The following is an 18,233-nucleotide window of genomic DNA, read 5'->3' on the forward strand; positions in this document are numbered from 1 at the left end:
CCAGAAACATGTTTTTTGTCGTTAAAGAACTAGAATTTGTTGCTAAAAGCCCGAAAAAAGAATGAAACAGAACGATCGGGTGCCGATCATCACAGTCTTCCAGCCATTGAAACCGAAATTGAGGGTCATCTTTTAGCGTCACCTAGCGGCCAGTCTGCACAATGTCGAGGCGACCTCGAGGCCCATTGAAATCGAGGAGACGCTTCAGTTTAGTGCTTGTGGCTTCAGGCATGTTCCACAGGAGGCATTGGCCAAGAGCAGTACCACAGCCACGCCGTACAAGCGTACACTACGCGTGTTTACAGAGAAGGAAAGATAAAACACTCAATACTATCCGTCCTCGTAAAAATCACATAAGTTGAGCAGTGGATATGTCACGGGAAATATAATCATAGGTTGCTCTGAGGTATCCAAGGAAGTTTTAATATATAACCTTCTTGGATGTATCGCCAGTATCGGAGCGAAGTTACACTTTAATACGGATGCCGAACCGAAAGCCAGGAGGTCAAATGATGATGATAATTTGTTTTGTTTGCTGAGCGAAAGAGCCATCCGCAGCTGGAGCGCTGGAGTCGCAGCTGTTCTTAAACACACGTCCAGTCGAGAAAACCACGACAGAGTTGTGGAAACGGACAGGGAGTTTAGTTGTAGCGTTGAAAGTTGCGTCAACGTTGAACGAGTCTTGTCCAGATACGAAAATGCTTCACCTCCCCTCTGTTCTCATGAGTCGATGCATTCTGGGAGTTACCACCTAAAGTTTCACAAGTACGTAAGTTGGTCTCGGATGATGTCCCGGGCACGTAAACTGAAAGATTCGTATGAGCAGCTGATATCTGACAAAGACTAAATATGCGCTGTCGCTCGTGTTCCTGAACCATTGTTTCGGCTGATGGAGGCTGCGGGGCGATTTTGTTTAACGCATGTCGACGTGTTCTGTCTTATTTCATGAGACAAGTTTCTTGGAGTTTTTTTTTTTTTTTAATAACGGTGCTGAGTTAGTACGTCTGACTGTCTTGAAGGGCTGACATCTCTGTCATTCAGCTGGACTTTGATGTCAGCCCTGTAAGGTCCTCGGTGGCATGTTTAGCCACACCTTTGTGTAGCTCCCATTCCTTTCTTTTTGTTTGTCCTGCAGCAGCTTGCGACATCGTCTGCTTTTGCATGGAGGCAAGCATTTGTTGAGCGAGCAGTTTTTTGCGCCTGGTCCATCAATCAACGTTCCATAGCCATGAGTCATGTGGATCTCAAAGTAGTTCTACTAGGCAAAGAGTACGGTGGCAAGACCAGTCTAGTTGAGCGGTACCTCTACGACCGTTTCGACGCGTCGACTCCATATCAAAACGTAAGTGTGGAATGCACGCAGTACGGTATGGAACACGAATGCTGCATCGAACAGTGCTTTCTTTTTTTCAGACAATAGGCGCAGCTTATGGTGCAAAACAAATTGCCGTGCGAAATCGGAGGATCACTCTTGGCATCTGGGTAAGTGCCTAGTTCAAGTTCATTCCTCAGGTGAAAACATGTAGCGGGATTTCAAATCATAATTGTTTTCAAGTGGTGCCACTTTAAAGCAGGTGGTTTTACAAATGGTGCCGCTTGCTTTCAAGTGGTGCCATTTCAAGGCAAGTGGTTTGCAAAGTGGGACCACTAGAGTGCAGGTGGCCACAGCTGGGTATCAAGTGGAACCAGTATTCGTGTGAACATTTACATATCCAACACACAAGGCAGAACTAATATAATTATTATAATGAGAGCTGTAAGCAGCTTAACCTACTAAATTGTATTCATCATTTGCGCAATCACTGCAGTCGAAATTATATATGAAATAACTGCACTCTGTGGGGAAGCGCTACTGGCTTGAGCATGAATCTCGTTAGTAGAGTGTATATATGGGAGCAGAAGTGTGTTCTGTGGATGTATACATTGAGCTAATGTTATTAATGTCTGACCATATGTTTATTGTGTGTGATATATGCTTGTGTGTGTGTGCCTTAAGTGATTTCTATGACAGCGTGTGCAATTCTCAGAGTCTCAATTCTCTCGTAAAAATGTTGGCACCAGTATGAAGGCATTAAAGGCTGAAATGCTCCTTCCTCTTTTCACAATATCAGGTGACTGAGTAGTGAGGTGGAGCTGCAATAAACATTTTTCCTAGAACTAGCGTCCTGGAAACTTTTGTCCCCAGCAGTGCGTTGATTAAAGGCACGATTGGAAACAAATTCCAAGACCCAGTTGGAACCAACTGAAGTATCCAGTTGGTTTCAGTTTTAATTTTCATTGGTTTTTTTAAACCGGGAAGTTCCAATTGGTCCCACTTGCAAGTGGTCCCTGTCCAGTAAACCACTTCAGATTGTCCCACTCGGGAAATTTCCTCTTGGGTTGATAATAACAGATTGTAAAGCTTATAGTCTCTTTGATTTGGCTGCACTTGCTGCACTAGTTCCGGGAGGTTCCGCGGCGGTGCCGCTATCGTGCAGCGCTAGTTCAGGCAGCTTGGCACTGGTTGTTTCCAAAATGAATGGTCGAGTGCAGGCTTGCTCATCTGCTGGCCTTGTCGTCGTCGCCAAATTACAGGCAACTGCGTGCGGCCGACGTCAACAGCTGCCACAATCCTGAACCATGTTAAGAATTTTCAAGTAGCGAATCGCAATGAAATGTTGCCATGAGCCAGCCTTAGGAAATCTTCGTTTCATTGAAAAAAAAAAGTTGCATGACCATTTTTGCCATAAAGGTGGCGTTAAATCATCAGCGTCGGTGCACAACAATACATTGAGTACTTTGCTTGTGTCTTCCTATGTTTTTCTTTTTTCTGGCTGTAAATTATTACCTAAACCCAAATAATTGCATATAGTGCCAGTTAGTACTACATAGTTGTCATTAACTGCAGAATTTTTGGTATTATCATTTTTAAAAAGCTGTTCATTACGCACAACATGTGCTCATTTCTTATTGTGTAAATAAATTGTGTATATTACCTCTCTCCCTATCCTCTCTTCCTGTCCCCTCACCTCTTTCATTTCACTTATCCATTCTGCCTGCTATCCTTTATTTCCGCTGCCCCAGCTCAAGTGCTTCAGTATCGATGGCAGATGCCGGGGCTAGCAAAAATCTTTTGCTTCGTTTTTATTATTATTTTAATAAAACCACTTACTACTATGCTTTTAGTCCACTATGAGTAGTGAATCTCCATTGAGCCAAATTGTATGAGACCATGGATATAATTTCAGCTTTTAATAAATTAGGCTTGGCTGAATTATCTGCCGTCACAGTTAGCCTTACTGTATCAAGGTGCAAGTTACGAAAATAGCATTTGTTTTGCAGTTCATTACTAAAGAGTGCACCGTCATTCATGTCAACTTCCCTTGAGTCAGAAGTCTAGCATACTAGGCAAATATCTAAGCCTTCATGATAGCAAGGAGTGAAGGCAAGAAGAGAAGGGCAACAAATTCAGAAGTCAGCTGTGGTTGGTGTTGGTGAGTGGGGATTACTCACTACCCACATTATACAATGCGAAGGGGGGATGTTAGTGCTCCAGAATAGACTGGTTTTGTAGCGTTTCCTCTCATATACAGTGGTAAAGCCAGTGATAACAGATCCTGCTACTGCACAAGCGTGATGCCTATGATGCCTCCAGCTGTAGCTGAATTTTTCTTTACATTGCTGTAACCATGGTGTCAATTTTTTATTGCTTTGTCCAGTCAGTGATATTTAATTGCCACCGCAGTGCAAATTAGTAATTTGACATGAAAAGATTCATCTTTTGCCCATAGATAAGCCTCATATGCCATTGGTGCTGCCTTGCAGCATCTTAAATGCTGGGATTCAGCAGCAACTAGTGATCCTGCATTAAGGGTGCGTGCAGGTCACTCATCAGATCATGTTATGTTAATGTTAATGGATTTGTTAGGGTGGGAAACCGCTGTGAAGTTGGGCTTAACCAGGAAGCACCTATGAGGCACTTAGCATTGATTCTTTTCTTGTTCTGTTTATAGGAAAGGAAGCAGTTCTGTGAACAATGTTCACGAGATGTGAGAATTCGGTTATAACCCAGATCTTTTGCATTTGACTTATTTGTGCTGCTGATGTTATCTAACTGTGCATTTACGATTTGCACATTTTCAAAATGCCACATACGAACCTGTAGATGACTGGGGAATGTATAATTAACTTTCAGCTAACAATGCACAGTCTTTGTCAAAGTTTCCAGCTTGATGTTCTCAGGACCAAGGGCATTGACGGGTCATGTTGTGGGTCTCGAGTGGCTACTGCTGCTGTGTTGCTCTTTTTAGGGGACTTTCCTCCTAACTGCTGAATGTTTCCAGAGCCCACAGGAGGACCACTCCTGTGGACATGCGTAAATTGGGAGCTGTAGCGGTGGCTCAGTGGCTATGGTGCTCGGCTGCTGACCCGAAAGACACTGGTTCGATCTCGGCTGCGGCAGTCGCGTTTCGATGGAGGCGAAGCGCTAGAGGCCGGTGTACTGTGCGACGTCAGTGCATGTTGAAGAACCCCAGGTGGTTGAAATTATCCGGAGCCCTCCATTATGGCATCCCTCATAGCCTGGGTCACTTTGGGACAATAAACCCAGTTAACAAACAAACATGTGATGTGGAAGCTTTTGATTATTCATGAGGGATATTCAGCAAGCTTTGCCTCCTTTGCTGTAACCTTCTGTTAGGTGTTGCAACTGAAATATGTTACATTCAAATGAAAGTTTGCATTGTCTCCTTTCCCAGAACCACATGGCTTTTCAATACAGTCCGCACCAGTGGCTGTGCACTTCCGCCTGCAGTGCAGCAATCTCTGCATGCCGCCTTAGAAGAATGAGTGCTGCTGTGGATGACAGCAGTGGCTCACATCCTTGTTGACCTCTTCATCAAATGTGAAATGCATGTCCTGTCTGGCGATTTAATGTACGCTCTGTATTGTGGTTGAAGCAGAACAGTCGCCCTCATTCTTCTATAGTGTCATGCTAAGACTTGTGCACCTGTGGTAGAAGTGCATTGCCACTGGTGGGTATTATATTGGAAAATGATGGCCTCCTGGGAAAGGGGACATTGCAAACTTTCATCTGAATGTAACATCTCTTGATCAGCTACAGCTTCAAAGACAAAACTTGACCACTGCTTGTGTTTGCCTACCAGGCGTACATTTCTGATGGAATGATATTTTCACTTGTAGTTGTGGCACATTTTTGACATCATAGGCACCTTTCATTTCTTTTTCTTCGCTGTGGTCATTGCTGTTTTTTGAAAATTTTCATGGCCGCCTTTCTGATAATCCAGGATACTGCTGGCAGTGAGAGGTATGAAGCCATGAGTCGGATCTACTACCGTGGTGCTGGTGCTGCTATTGTCTGCTTTGACCTCACGGACCGAGAAAGCTACCAGAAAGCAAAGTTTTGGGTCAGTGAGCTACGCAAGCACGAAGAGGTGAATGTCCCTAGATCTTTTTTGAGGCGAGCAGACGAGACTTGCTTTCCCTACACAAGTAAAACTTCATTTGCCTGCGAACATATTTTTTGTTGTCTTCGTTTTCGTTGGAAATGTGAGTTTTCTCTTGCTATCAGTTCATGGGAAGTTGCCGTTAACATGTAGTTTCAGTGACATGAAACACTTTGTGGTCATTAACTGGACCATTCATCATCTTCTCGCTGGTGCTTAGTAGAGTGAGAATTGAGTTGTGCTTTCCTTGTATTACCTTGAGCTTGCAAAAGCTACAGTTGAAAGACGCAGGTTCGGTACTGGCTGCGGCATTTGCTCCTAGATGGAGGCGAAATGATAGAGGCCCATGTGCTGTGCGATGTCAGCTCACAGAACACGGAGCCCTCCACTATAGCGTCCCTCATAGTTGGAGTTACTTCGGGATGTTATAACCCGGTATCCACTATACTTAAAGAAAAGGGACTCGGCCCTGCTGTTTGTGTTTGGCCATATTACTGTATTGTGGGTTCAGTGGAGTCCCAGCAACTCTCCATGTTTTCTATCTGAGATGTTTTCAGTGTGCAGAAGCAATCATCAATGTAGTGTTGGAAAATCTTTGGGTGTGGATTGATGGTGACGAGTGCCGTTTGCTTTGTTTAGTTCATACAGTCAAATTGGCGATCGTGACCAAAATAATGGCCCCATACCCCACTTGTTTTTATGAAAAATTTGCTGTGAAACAAGGAATACATACAGAAATCAAGACGGTGGCACACTTAGTAGCTGCTCAGGTGTCTGATCATTCAGAGTTTTGTTGCCCTATAAGCAAGAGACACAACCAGGGGGCCTAGGATGTTGATAACCAATGAGACGAAGTCAAAAAAGACCGAGTTCTGCGAAATGTCAGCAGTGTCACATATGGGTAGGTGTTCCACCAGAGAGTGGGACCAATAACTTGCAAAGATGGCCAAAAAGAGCCCTCAGCAGAGACGAGGTGAACGTCACAATTCTCTGTAGTAGGATGCCAGACTTGCAAATTTTAGGCAGGCCATAAAAGATCACAGCCAAACCGTTTCTGCAGGTAAAATGCAGGTGGATTGTTCTGAAGTCTAGATGTCACTTGAATGTGACATCAGGGCTTTGCTGAGCTTTGCATCTGGAAGGCTGGAGCCTTCAACTTTTCACATGGCCTGTTGTTTAGCTGAGCCAGTGCCTTTTCTTTGTAGTCATGGCAGTCCATGACCTCAAGCGAGGTGCCTTTGTTGGCCAGGAGGATAATATGGTTGTACCGTCTTGGGAGTCCACATTCGTAGTGCTGACAGAACAGTGGGCCAAGGAAATTGAATGTTATCACAATGCTATTGCAGTCTGGAGGGTTTCACTCCTATCATGAATATTACAGGCAGCTAGAACTTCTGTAAAAATTTCTTTCACTGCCTGGTATGCTCCAAACTTGAGTGCTGCTGGCCTGACCTTAAGCATATTTACAGAGATTTATTGCCTGTTTTTTATCCTTAAATTTTCGATGCATAGTTCTCTTTACGCTGAGACTTTTTTTGCACCCGTTATTTACGTAGTAATTAATAAACATTTTTCTGCAAGTTTTTCTCACTTTCGTGTCTTGAAATGATTCACATACCTTCTTTTTTCTTGTTCTTTTAGAAGTGTCAGATCTTCCTTTGTGGCACAAAAAATGATTTGATCAAGGAGGAAGGAAGGTACCGAGCTATCAGTTATCATGATGTGCTTGAGTATGCTGATGAAATTGGAGCGAAAATGTTTGAGACCTCCAGCAAGACAGGAGAGGGTATTGGTAAGTATCGCTCATCATTATTTGCAGGCAGACGATCAGTATTGATCCACTTTTATATTTTGTTGAATTTTTTGAAGTTTCATACCACTGCAAAAAATAGACAATAGTGGTTTGCTCTTATCTTCATGACTGTACCAGTGGATTCAGGGCACTGAAAATTTCCTTAATTTTAAATTGAGCATTTCATTACATCTGTATTTTTAAAGGGTTTAGAACAAACTCTCAACTCTCAGATAGTGAGTAACAGCATACTGCTTATTGCATTTGTAAAGAAATAGTCATTATCATTGGTCAGATGAGCCTGCCAAGCGGAGCATCTGCCTTCAGAAGGCAAAGCCAGTGTTTTTGGTTATTGGTGTCTAGTTAGGCTGATTCTGAGATTAAGGTGTTCATAACAAGTTCGATGCAAAAGATAGTCAGTTATTTATGTTTGCACATGCATGTACATATGCACACATACAAATGCAGGCACATGCATGGTTTAAATACAGAACAGCACAATTCTTTCTGATGTAATGCAAGCATATTTCATTTGCACAGGTGATGCTTGAAACATTACGCAGCAAAAGTATTTCAGAAGTATTGAAAGATGGGTTGAGTTGATAATTGTTCATACTGTGAAAACAGTGCAAAAAATGACAGGCTGGACAAAATAGACTGATCGACCACTGACCATAAACTGAAACTTTTATTCATAGCGAGTCATACATACAAGAAAGCTAAAAAACAACCAAGTTCACTTGAAACACAAAAGAGGAATATCGCCAAAACACATATCGAAAGAAGAAATTTACTGCATTGCACTCAGCTGTTGTAAAAAAACTTAATCTCTCTATCAGACAAGGCTTTTCTGGCATTACACGCTTGTCATTATTATTTAGTTTTGTGCACTTCCTCTATACTTCATGCGCCATCTGATTCCAGTGCATTAGTGCCGCTGTGGTGGCTCAGTGGTTATGGCTCTCGGTTGCTGACCCGAAAGACGCGGGTTCGATCCCAGCCGTGGCAGTTGAATTTCTATGTAGGCAAAATTCTAGAGGCCCATGTACTGTACAATGTTAGTGCGTGTTGAAGAACTCCAGCTGGTCAAAATTTCCGGAGCTCTTCACTATGGCGTCTCTCACAGTCTGAGTCGTTCTGGTACGTTAAACCTCCCTATAAACTACAACCTTTGTCCGTAAAGTTTCGAAACTGATTTATTTTCTCCTCTAGAAATAATTCCCCAAAACAAATGTTGGTGCGTATGTGTACGCCATCTTTTCGGGCTAACCTGAGCTATTTATGTTAATTGCTATGGGAGCCGCTAGATGGCACTGCATGTAGAAAAATATGTTGTCACTAGTCGTTTTCGCATTCTACTGTGAGTGAATGTGGAAAGATGGACGTCCACCTCGAACAGTGTGTAGACATAAAATTCTGTGTGAAGCTTGTCAAGACAGCCACACAGATGTATGAGCTTCTTTGTGACGCTTATGGCAACGAGACGTTATCGCGGGCGCGAGTTTTTGAGTGGCACAAGAGGTTCGTTTCGGGGAGAACGTTGGCGGAAGACGACACAAGGCAGGGGCGCCCTTCAACCTCACGGAATGAAAGCAACGTGGCTCGGATCAGGGAAATCGTACAGCAAGACCACACCATTACAGTCCGCATGCAATCAGATGCTTTCGACATGCCACCAAATTTTGCATGAGAACTTGGGGAAACGAAAGATGAATGCCAGACTTGTGCCGCACTCCCTCACACAGGACCAGAAGGACACGCGGGCATAGCGCTGATTTGTTCTTCGAGGCAGAGAAGGATGTTGCATTCGTCGACAGCATCATTGCTGAAGACTAAAACATGGTGTTTTCAATACAATCCTCAAACAAAGAGGCAGAGCGCCGAATGGCGGTCCACAAACTCTCTGGCGTCGAGAAAGGTGCGGCGACAGAAGACCAAAACAAAGACGATGCTGATAGTTTTTTTCGATGCCAGAGGTGTCATACGCCACGAGTTCATCCCACAAGGGCAGACGGTGAATCGGGAGTTTTATATCCGCGTGCTCCACCACATGCGTGATGCACTGCGACACCGTCGCCCTGACTTATGGGCATCTGGACAATGGAGCCTTCTCCACGATAACGCAAGGCCGCACACTGCTCTCAGCATGACAAAATTTCTCGCCAAGCACAGCATTACTGTACTTCCCCGTCCGCCATACTCGCCTGACCTCTCCCCATGCCATTTTTTCCTGTTTCTTCATGTGAAGAGAGCCCTAAAGGGTCGCTGGATGGGGAGCGTGGAGGCCATTCAAGGCGCCACGACAAAGGAGCTGACAGCCCTGCCAAAAGAAGCGTTTTCCAACTGTTTCCTAGACCTCAAGAAGTGTTGGAAGCTGTGTATAGACTGCAAGGGAGACTATTTCGAAGGGGTGCTGCACAAATGATTTCAATGTTAAACGCATTTTTTAATGGACTCAGTCTCGTAACACTTTGCGGACAAAGGTTGTAAGCCAGACCCACGGCATGAAAAGCATTTGTATTTTTTTTAACAGTGCAATGCATCCACAGGTATAACAATGAGCTGATAGATGGGAAAGCATATCCCATTTCAATTTTTTGTCCTTATATTCTCTGAAGCATGTGTTTACGCAGTGCCTTGGAACACATACTCATTATTTGATAAAACATTGATGATTTCATGCAATGGGCTCGGACGATGCATGAAGTGCTCAAATTATTATAATCATCATCAGCCTGACTATACCCACTGTTGGAGAAAAGGCCTCTCCCATATCTCTCTAATTAATCCTGTCCTGTGCCAGCTGCGACCGCACTATTCTCACTAACTTCTTGATGTCATCTGCCCACCTAACTTTCTGCCACCCCCGACTACTCTTGCTTTTTCTTGGAATTCAGTCCGTTACCCTTAACGACCATCAGTTATCTTGCCTTCACATTGCATGCCCTGCCCAAGCCAATTTTTTCTTGATGTCGACTAGGATGTCATTAACCCGTGTTTGTTCCCTGACCCACTCTGCCTCTTCCTGTCTCTTAATGTTACACCTGTAATTTTGGTTGAATTATACCATAGTGCCGTGTTTGTTCCCTGACCCACTCTGCCTCTTCCTGTCTCTTAATGTTACACCTGTAATTTTGGTTGAACTATACCATAGTGCAAAAAATAGTGACAGGTATGTGAGCAGGGCCATGGTAGCCTTGTCAGATAGAGACTAAGATTTTAGGCGGCAGCTGAGTGCACTGCAACTTCGTCCCTTACATGCTTTGGCGATACTCCTTTTTTGTGTTTTCAGTGTATGTTTGGTGTTTTACAGCAACAGCTGGTAAGCACCTGTTCCGGGGTTTCGCTTCGTCGTCGTAGTAGTAGTAGTATGTTGTAGTCGTCGACGTAACTGCTGGGTGCATCGCCACGGGATCGGCTTGGAGGGTGCTAACCATGGGAGGAGGAGGGTATGACGTGAGCAGAATAATGTGTAACTGGTGGGTGATTACCACTGGAGCCATTCTGGGTGCTTTTCACGGAAGGCGAAGGGTATCGTGAAAGCAAAGGAGTTCCCAATTAGAGGAGGGTTACCATGGAAGTGGGAGGGTATGGTGAGAATGTATGAAGATGTAACCGGAGGGTGGTTACCACAAGAACTGTAGAGAAGGTGGTTACCTTGGCACAAAGAGGTTGTGGCGAGAGCGAAGGATTCGCCAACTGGAAGAGGGTTACCGTGGAAGGAGGTGGGTATGGCTAGAGCGTAAGTAGGGTGGTTGCTACGGGAACCAGCCGTGGTTACCGTGGGAGGGGGAGGAGGGTTACTGTGTAGGGTGAGAGTGTAGGAATGCGTAACTGGAGGGTGATTACCACGTGAATCGTCCGGAGGGCTTTTGCTGCGGAAGGAGGAAGGATAGTATGGCGAGATTGGAGAAATGTGGCGTGGCCCATCTGTGGTGGCTGCTGTGGTGTGGTCATCGGTGGCGCCACGCACCAAGAGCGGCGGACTGGGGGGAAGCACTACTTGAAGAATGAGTATGTGTTGAAAACTAAAAAACACGCTTTATAACTATGCTTGTATGAAGTCATTCTCATATTGTCTGCCTCAACAATTGTAACATAGTGTAAATGCCTGAACTGCTGTCGCTGAATCTCGCGTTGCACATTGGTAACCATCCTTTAAATTATTTCACCTTCTTTTATGTATATAGCCGATCCAAGATATATAGAACCCAGGTATATTTCAAATTATTGGTTGGCTCTATCGAACACATAGATTATGGCCTTGAAAATCCCATGTAAAAGTCTCACAATATGTCGAACTCGAATTTTTCTAGTAATTCGATATATCGAACAAAGCACTGCCCCGTGTAAGTGGTGCTTCTCGTAATGACACTCTTTGATGACTTTAGCGTGTGGAAACAGGTCAGCTGCGTGGCCTTGGGCACTTGTTGGCAGTGCTAGCAATCTGCAATTGTGTGATGAGGCGAATGCGGGGTGTCCTAAGTCCTAGAAGGTGACCTTCAGTCTCTTGTACTCATTTTTCACTCCATGTTGCTGTAATGCAGTGAGGCTGACCTAAACGACGAAAGCCTACCAGTGGCTCTCGTCTTATGTACTTCACTTGATCTGCTGCCAAAAGCGTTGTGGAAACCAACTCACTTTACCGTAATTTTAATAAGCGATTATTTTATTTATTGTGTACTGGTAACAGGATTAGACATATTGTGATAGGCTGTGGCTAATTCCAAAGCACTATCCAGCATGGCGATGCAAAGCAGGTTAGGCCTAGCAATGCCTGGCAGCACGTCAGCGGGCGGCGCGTCGTTGCAGGAAGTGCGTCACTAGCGTGGGTACAATGTATTCATGCTTCTAGGTTACTGATAAGCTTATATTACCACATGCTAGGGGGCGAGCAGAGAACGAGGACAAAGTGTGTGTGTGTGTGTGTGTGTGCATGAAAGCCATAGTGTTAGTGCACTGAGTTCTCTGTGCTGTCTCAGTGCTTCTGTGCCCAGTATTTGTTAGTTATATTGCCATTCCTTATATTACAAATTATAGGTCTATCAAACTGTTTTGCGATCCCTTTCAAGTTCGATATATCCGGTTTTGACTGTAAATTCATTGCAAAGGACTAGTGTGCAACAACGACACTAAAGTGCTGCATTAGTACATGAAAAAGAGCCCGATGAACTAGAAATGAGCTTTGCTTGATTGGCTGCCTGGGTAGGTTAGTAAGGATTCATTACAACAGTAAATGTTTGTAACTGATATTGACTACACTATGAACAAAACTTTGGGTTGAAAGTAAGTGCTCATCCCGTCTGTTCTGTCTGGTCTGTCAATTTTTGCACTGCTTCTCGGAATGAGTCATGAGTTCATGCAGCAAAATTCCAGGGGACAGCTTGACACCACACAAAATTTTCCTCGAATATCTTTTCGTACATTGCAACTTCTCAGTCGACTTCCTTATCAACCTTACGTCACAATTATTCTAAAGCGTTCAAAATGCCTCCTCACCCAAGAGTAAAATCATGGCTAAGCCACCTGTTCTACATGCTAAAATTAAAAAACAAGTGTTCAGCTTGGAAAAAGTAAAAAAAGGCACTGCGAAAAACCATCGCATCTGTTGGCAATTATTTCATCATTAGTCAGAAAGTTTTCATTTTTAGCAGTGGCTTGGTGAGAAAAACGTCTTTGACTATATGGTACAATAGGGTTCACTGCTCAGTACAAAACACATAGACAGAGATTAAAAGACTATCTGAACGTGTGAGACAGCACTGTTTCCTTGTGCCCTCTTTTGTATCTGAGTTCTTATTGCACTGTTGGCAGTATAGCTATAACTGTAACAGTGTGATGGAGCGACAACCGAAAACTACGTGTGGCTTCATGCAGTCGTGAGAATGTGAACCAGCAATGGTAAATACTGGCATGAGAGTGCTGCCCACGTCTCCTTTTGAGTGTGGTGACCTTGCCGTGATAATGCTAGTGAAGGCACATCTGCAAATCAGGGTGACAGAAGCCGAACATATTAAATATCTTTTGCAATAGTGATACAAGGTGCAACAAAGCCCTGCCCCTCGGTTTGCGCAACTCTGGTTGTGCTGACCCAGGTGCAGTTGTCTGAACTCTCGTGCAAGTATTTATCTTCTCACTTTGTGTTCTTGTAGCTGCCTGGTGCCACCAGGAAATTTTGGTCGTCACTCCATCATTTCAGGCTAGGTTGTCCATGAGTGTACTGTTTCATTTTCCAGAAAGTGTGTGATTTGTACAGCAAGGCATGTAGCTGCCACATGCTTATTTGTTGCATAATGCTTTTAAGAGGAAGGCACAGTGCATTAGCAATACTGTGCTGAAGTCCCACACAGGAATGTCCAGCATGCAGCAAGCAGGCTTGATTTTAATGTAGAGAAAGCTGGGAGTGGTGGGAAGCTACAGTTATGCTGTTTTACTATCGTATATTAGTTTGCTGATTCGAACTGATAGCTTACTAATTTGTCTTCAGACGATATTTAAAGCCTAAGCATGGACTATTGCTGCTATACCAGCTATGACACAGATAAACTGACCAGCTGCGTGCACTGCTAGATTTTTGGTGAGATCAACAAATGCAGATGCCAAACCACCAGGCCACCTTCAAGGAGCACAGCTTGAGTCTAGGACAGGTGCTGTACCAACTTAACATGCTCCTTTTCCACCTTACTGTGCCATGTCTGCCAAAATTACTCTCGTTACAATTTCTATGTTAAGGTCAGGTAGGTATGCAAACCCCACTGTCTTGTTCTATTTAGGAGATTGCCGAAGCCAGTGAATACCTTGCCACACCTTGGAGTCTCTCCGGTAGTTGAGCATAGCCATAGTGCAGTCATTCCTTGGCATTTCTGGTAAAGTCTTTACATGTTAAAATGCTTTATACATTGTTGTTTTTCTTTTTTAAACGCTGGCCTTTCCTAGGAATAATGGACTGCAGGTTAGTTTGCACTGTGTGGTGCTGATTCTTCAGATACATTATTTCTGAATGAATTTAGTTCTACTCGTAGCTGTGGCTACATGGCATGTGACTGTTCTCACATGAAGGCTTGAACAGTGTCCTATGTAATGGCATTTTCTTAATAAAGTGAGTTTGCTGCTTTAAAAATAAGCACGAACACACACAAAAAGGCAAACTCGGTGTTGTGTGCATTGTTACCATTAGCTGTTTATATTTACGCATGTGTTGTAGCAGTACTGTGGCTAAATGGTGACTAAGGCACCTTTAAAGACATACAAGAATAGAGGCAATGAGAGGCTTGTTAGGACATGTATAAAAGGATGCAGCAGTCTCCAAAAGCAAAAAAACAAGCAAAAAAAGAAGCGAAAAAAACATTTCTATTAGTGTTTTGTTTTATTTTAAACAAGGAAGGTAATTGAGTTAACATTTTAGACGGTAGATAATAGCATAGCACTTGACATGTGGAGGTTGTGGATTTAACTCCTGCCAGTCAGCATGTCGTCTTTTCGAGAGAAACGATTGCTCAGTTACCCTCCCTCTTACATGAGTAGAAAAAAAATAGTGGGAATAATTTCTTGGTTTCAGACTGTTGGTTTGTTTTGTACACTTTTAGAGAGAGCCTTATCAGGAGTCGTGTTGCTGCTATGAGCCAAATTAGCACTATATTGCTGGAAACTATCAGCTGTAAGAAGGTATTCGCGCAAACATAACACAGAAGTCCCAAAAAATGTGGGTTCGATCCTTGCTGCAGCAGTGTCATTTTGATGGAGGCAAAATGCGAGATGTTCGTGTTCTATGCGATATCAGTGCATGCTAAATAACCCCAGGTGGTCGAAATTATCCGGAGCCCTCCACTGCCGCGTCCGTCATAGTCTGTGAGTCGCTTTGGGACGTTAAACCCCATAAAACCATAAAACCAAACCATAACACAGAAGTCACCTAGGTTTGCATATGATCCAAGCAGTTATTTGTTGACTAAAAGATGTGTGCATGTAAAAAAAAATGCTTTACAAGATGTTGATGTCTGTTTTTTAGCATGTGTTTAAGCTTGCTTGCTTGTTCTGTTTCACATAACAGCACTACGCTTTTATTTTGCAGCCGAACTCTTTTGCCAAATTGCAAAAGACTACATAGAATCTATGGCAACACCACGAAACAAACGTAAGATATTTTTGCATCATGACCTGAATCACAGCAGTGCTATGCTGATCACATGCTTGGCTGTTCGACTGTTGGCTAAGAAGGACTGTGGTGCCTAGTCTGTGTTCGGCTTGAGGGTTTCACTTGTTGATGATTGCTTACAGTAGATGCTCATTGGCTAATGTTCTGCAGTGTTATGCATACGCTACTCAAGTAGTGTCAGAAATGAGCTTTTGTTGATTGATAATGTGAAAACCTTCTTTGAATAATTAGTTGCGCATAATTTTTTTCTAAGCCACCTTGAGCAGCAGGTTAGCTTTCTTGTGACCGTCCAGTCAAATTCACTGGAGCTCCCCACCAATAGTTTCTGATGTTTCGGCGCATATCCTTCAAAAGGTCTGTCTGTATACATATGCTGCTGATGTTTTGGCTTTAGCAGAATCCACATTTCAGTAGGTTAGTGGCTTTGGTTGCTAAAAACCAGGATATAGACACACAACTTAAAGGACGATTTATTGAACACAGGACAGGGGAGAACTTGCAACAGGTTTATATTTCAGGGTACAATAATTGTGTGTGTGTTTTTGTGTGTGCGCACGTCTACTAAAAACCCAGTGTTTGCACATTACTGATGATTGAGGATTTACACTCAAAGGCAGAGCAATGGAACTAAAAATAAATATGAAGAGAGCGAAAGTACTCTTCAATACCCTGTGCAGGGAGCAACAGTTTACGTTAGGTAGGGAGGTATCGAAAATGTTAAGGGATACATATATCTGAGGGAAGTATAGTGACCACCAAACTGGACAATGAGATTATAATAACTGAGAGAACAAGTTCAGTAGCAGAGACCGTTGGGTCAGTCAACTGTCATTCACGAAAAATTTTTACGCAAAATGCGTTCTTTCCTTCATCCCATCTGTTTTGTGCAAAAAATTTTTTTCAATTATTGGAGAATAAGAATGGGATGGAGTGCATTTGGCAAGTACTGTGAGGTCATTGATAACAGCTTACCTGTATACTTCTAGAAGATTTCATGTAATAGTTGTGTCTTGCCAGTACTCGTCTATTATGCAGAAACGTGGAGGCTAATGAACAGGCTTGCAATAATATTGAGGGCAATGCAGCAAATTATGCAATGGAAAATGATAGGGGTAAGGTTAATAGACATGAAAAGAGCACATCAGGCTACAAAATGACGAACATGAGTTACACGAGTTAATGATATTACAGCTGAAATTAAGAATAGGAAATGGACATGAGCAGGGCATGTAATGTGAAAGATACCGGTGGTCTCTTGGGTAGCAAAGTGGATTCCCAGAGAAGGCAAATATATCGGGAAGCGGCAGAGAATCAGGTAGGCAGATAAGTTTACGGCGGTGGGGTGGCCACAGGTGGCACAAGACAGGGTTAATTGGAGATGTCCTGCAGTCGACATGATTAGGCTGGTAATAATTGTGACGATAGTGATGCTTGCATAGACATGTTTGATCAAGGTTCATGCCTTAATCAAATATGCTCTTTAAGCATAAATGTCATGTACAGAATAAACAAGCTAAGAAACAGCCTGGCCACACAATTTAACTCTCATATCATGGTGTGATAACTAGCCACTAGTCATAATTATTCAGTATTCTTCTTATGGAAAGTAGGTCACTCATTTTTCTGACAGTTTGGCTTGTATGCTTTTGTAACGTCATAAAGGCAGAAGTTGGACGTTCTGTTTGCTGTACATCTACAATGCAGCATGCGAGTGGCACTGTAATAAAATGTTTATTTGCACATACAAAAAAAAAAGATATGGTTCATAGAGCAATGTGCTCCATGTAAAACAGTGGAATTGCAGCTATTTTACATGAAGCAGATTTATATTGGTGCTTAGTTCTGCATCCATTACCGTCATGCTCTTAGACTCGTCAATTTTAATCCGTGCAGCTTAACACATTCCAGCATTGTCCGTGTGTGCCCTGTGGGTGGAGAGCTAAGTACACTGTGCATTTTCCTGGGTGGGATCAGCAAATCAAGTGCAAAAAATGAAACAAAGAGTGGTATCTGTTCGTGCTTTGTATATATAGTATTAGTAATTGTTTTTTTTTAAGCCATAATTTTTTGCTAGTTTTTGAAAAAACTTGAAATGTTTGCTGAACCCTCTGGTGCAAATGCTTTTTTTTTTTTTTTAGCAGGAGCAAATTTTAGGCTTGAAGAACCAGCTTCACAAGGTGGAGGTTGCTGTTAAGCTCTGCTTGGTGAAGATCTACCACTTAGTGGAGGCAGAGGGGGACCATTGGCCACACTGTTCAAGTCCCAGACATGTTCCCCACCCTGGTTTAGTCACAGTGGACTCTTCAAAGACCAGTTATGCCCCGACTCATAAGCCACATGACTGTTTGAGTGCCTTGACTTGATCAAATGTAGTCTTTATGCAGTGAGGTATCACAAGAATTTTTCGCACAATTAAGTTACCCTGCCAGTCCTACCCAAAATAAGTGCTGTCAAGCAGTTACTGTGTACATGAATATGCCTTTACATTTTGTTGGAATATGTGTGCGAGATTGTTGGCCAGGAATCTTTACTAGGTAGGATAGATAGATAAGCAAAAGAAAATTTTTGTGATGTGTAGATTTGTGATTGCGTGCGTGCTTTTAATGCTAGTGCTGGTCAAAAGTATTGTGGGCAGGAATTTTATTTTGCGCATGCATTCGGTGCGCCGCGATATGTAGCGGTGTAGTTTGTATGGAAGTGCATTTTTATCATTTTTATATAGTGTGCTCCGATTGAACGGCGCAATAAATCGTTTGTTTCGACACCGAGTCGTGCCTCCTCAATGCTCTAGCGCGGAGAGCGACGCCAGTGGTGCGCGCCCCAGGTGAGCATCTCGCGGAGC

General features: G+C 43.2%; 1 protein-coding gene across 4 annotated transcripts; it reads left to right on the forward strand.

Annotated features, from left to right (window-relative positions):
* The first annotated feature begins 550 nt into the window (after nt 1–550).
* LOC144111509 (ras-related protein Rab-24-like) lies at nt 551–18,159 on the forward strand. 4 transcript variants are annotated; one of them, XM_077644836.1, is made up of 7 exons: nt 551–765; nt 1,136–1,342; nt 1,414–1,482; nt 5,286–5,432; nt 7,086–7,236; nt 15,308–15,370; nt 17,530–18,159. In XM_077644836.1, the coding sequence occupies exons 2-7, from the start codon at nt 1,229–1,231 to the stop codon at nt 17,583–17,585; spliced, it is 600 nt and encodes a 199-aa protein (XP_077500962.1). In that variant the 5' UTR covers nt 551–765; nt 1,136–1,228; the 3' UTR covers nt 17,586–18,159. The 4 variants fall into 4 exon arrangements, with proteins under 4 accessions (XP_077500962.1, XP_077500975.1, XP_077500980.1 ...); XM_077644849.1 differs by having other exon boundaries at nt 626–765; nt 1,139–1,342; XM_077644854.1 differs by having other exon boundaries at nt 626–765; nt 17,533–17,724.
* Nucleotides 18,160–18,233: the final 74 nt, after the last annotated feature.

Source organism: Amblyomma americanum, chromosome 1 (assembly GCF_052857255.1).
Source record: "Amblyomma americanum isolate KBUSLIRL-KWMA chromosome 1, ASM5285725v1, whole genome shotgun sequence".
NCBI lineage: Eukaryota > Metazoa > Arthropoda > Arachnida > Ixodida > Ixodidae > Amblyomma > Amblyomma americanum.

Bases quoted from the DNA above. Each gene is read 5' to 3' on its own strand.
- LOC144111509 (XM_077644836.1), top strand. From the start codon at position 1,229: ATGAGTCATGTGGATCTCAAAGTAGTTCTACTAGGCAAAGAGTACGGT. The intron at 5,433-7,085 runs GTGAATGTCCCT...TTGTTCTTTTAG, and splicing joins AGCTACGCAAGCACGAAGAG to AAGTGTCAGATCTTCCTTTG. The intron at 15,371-17,529 runs GTAAGATATTTT...TTTTTTTTTTAG, and splicing joins GGCAACACCACGAAACAAAC to CAGGAGCAAATTTTAGGCTT.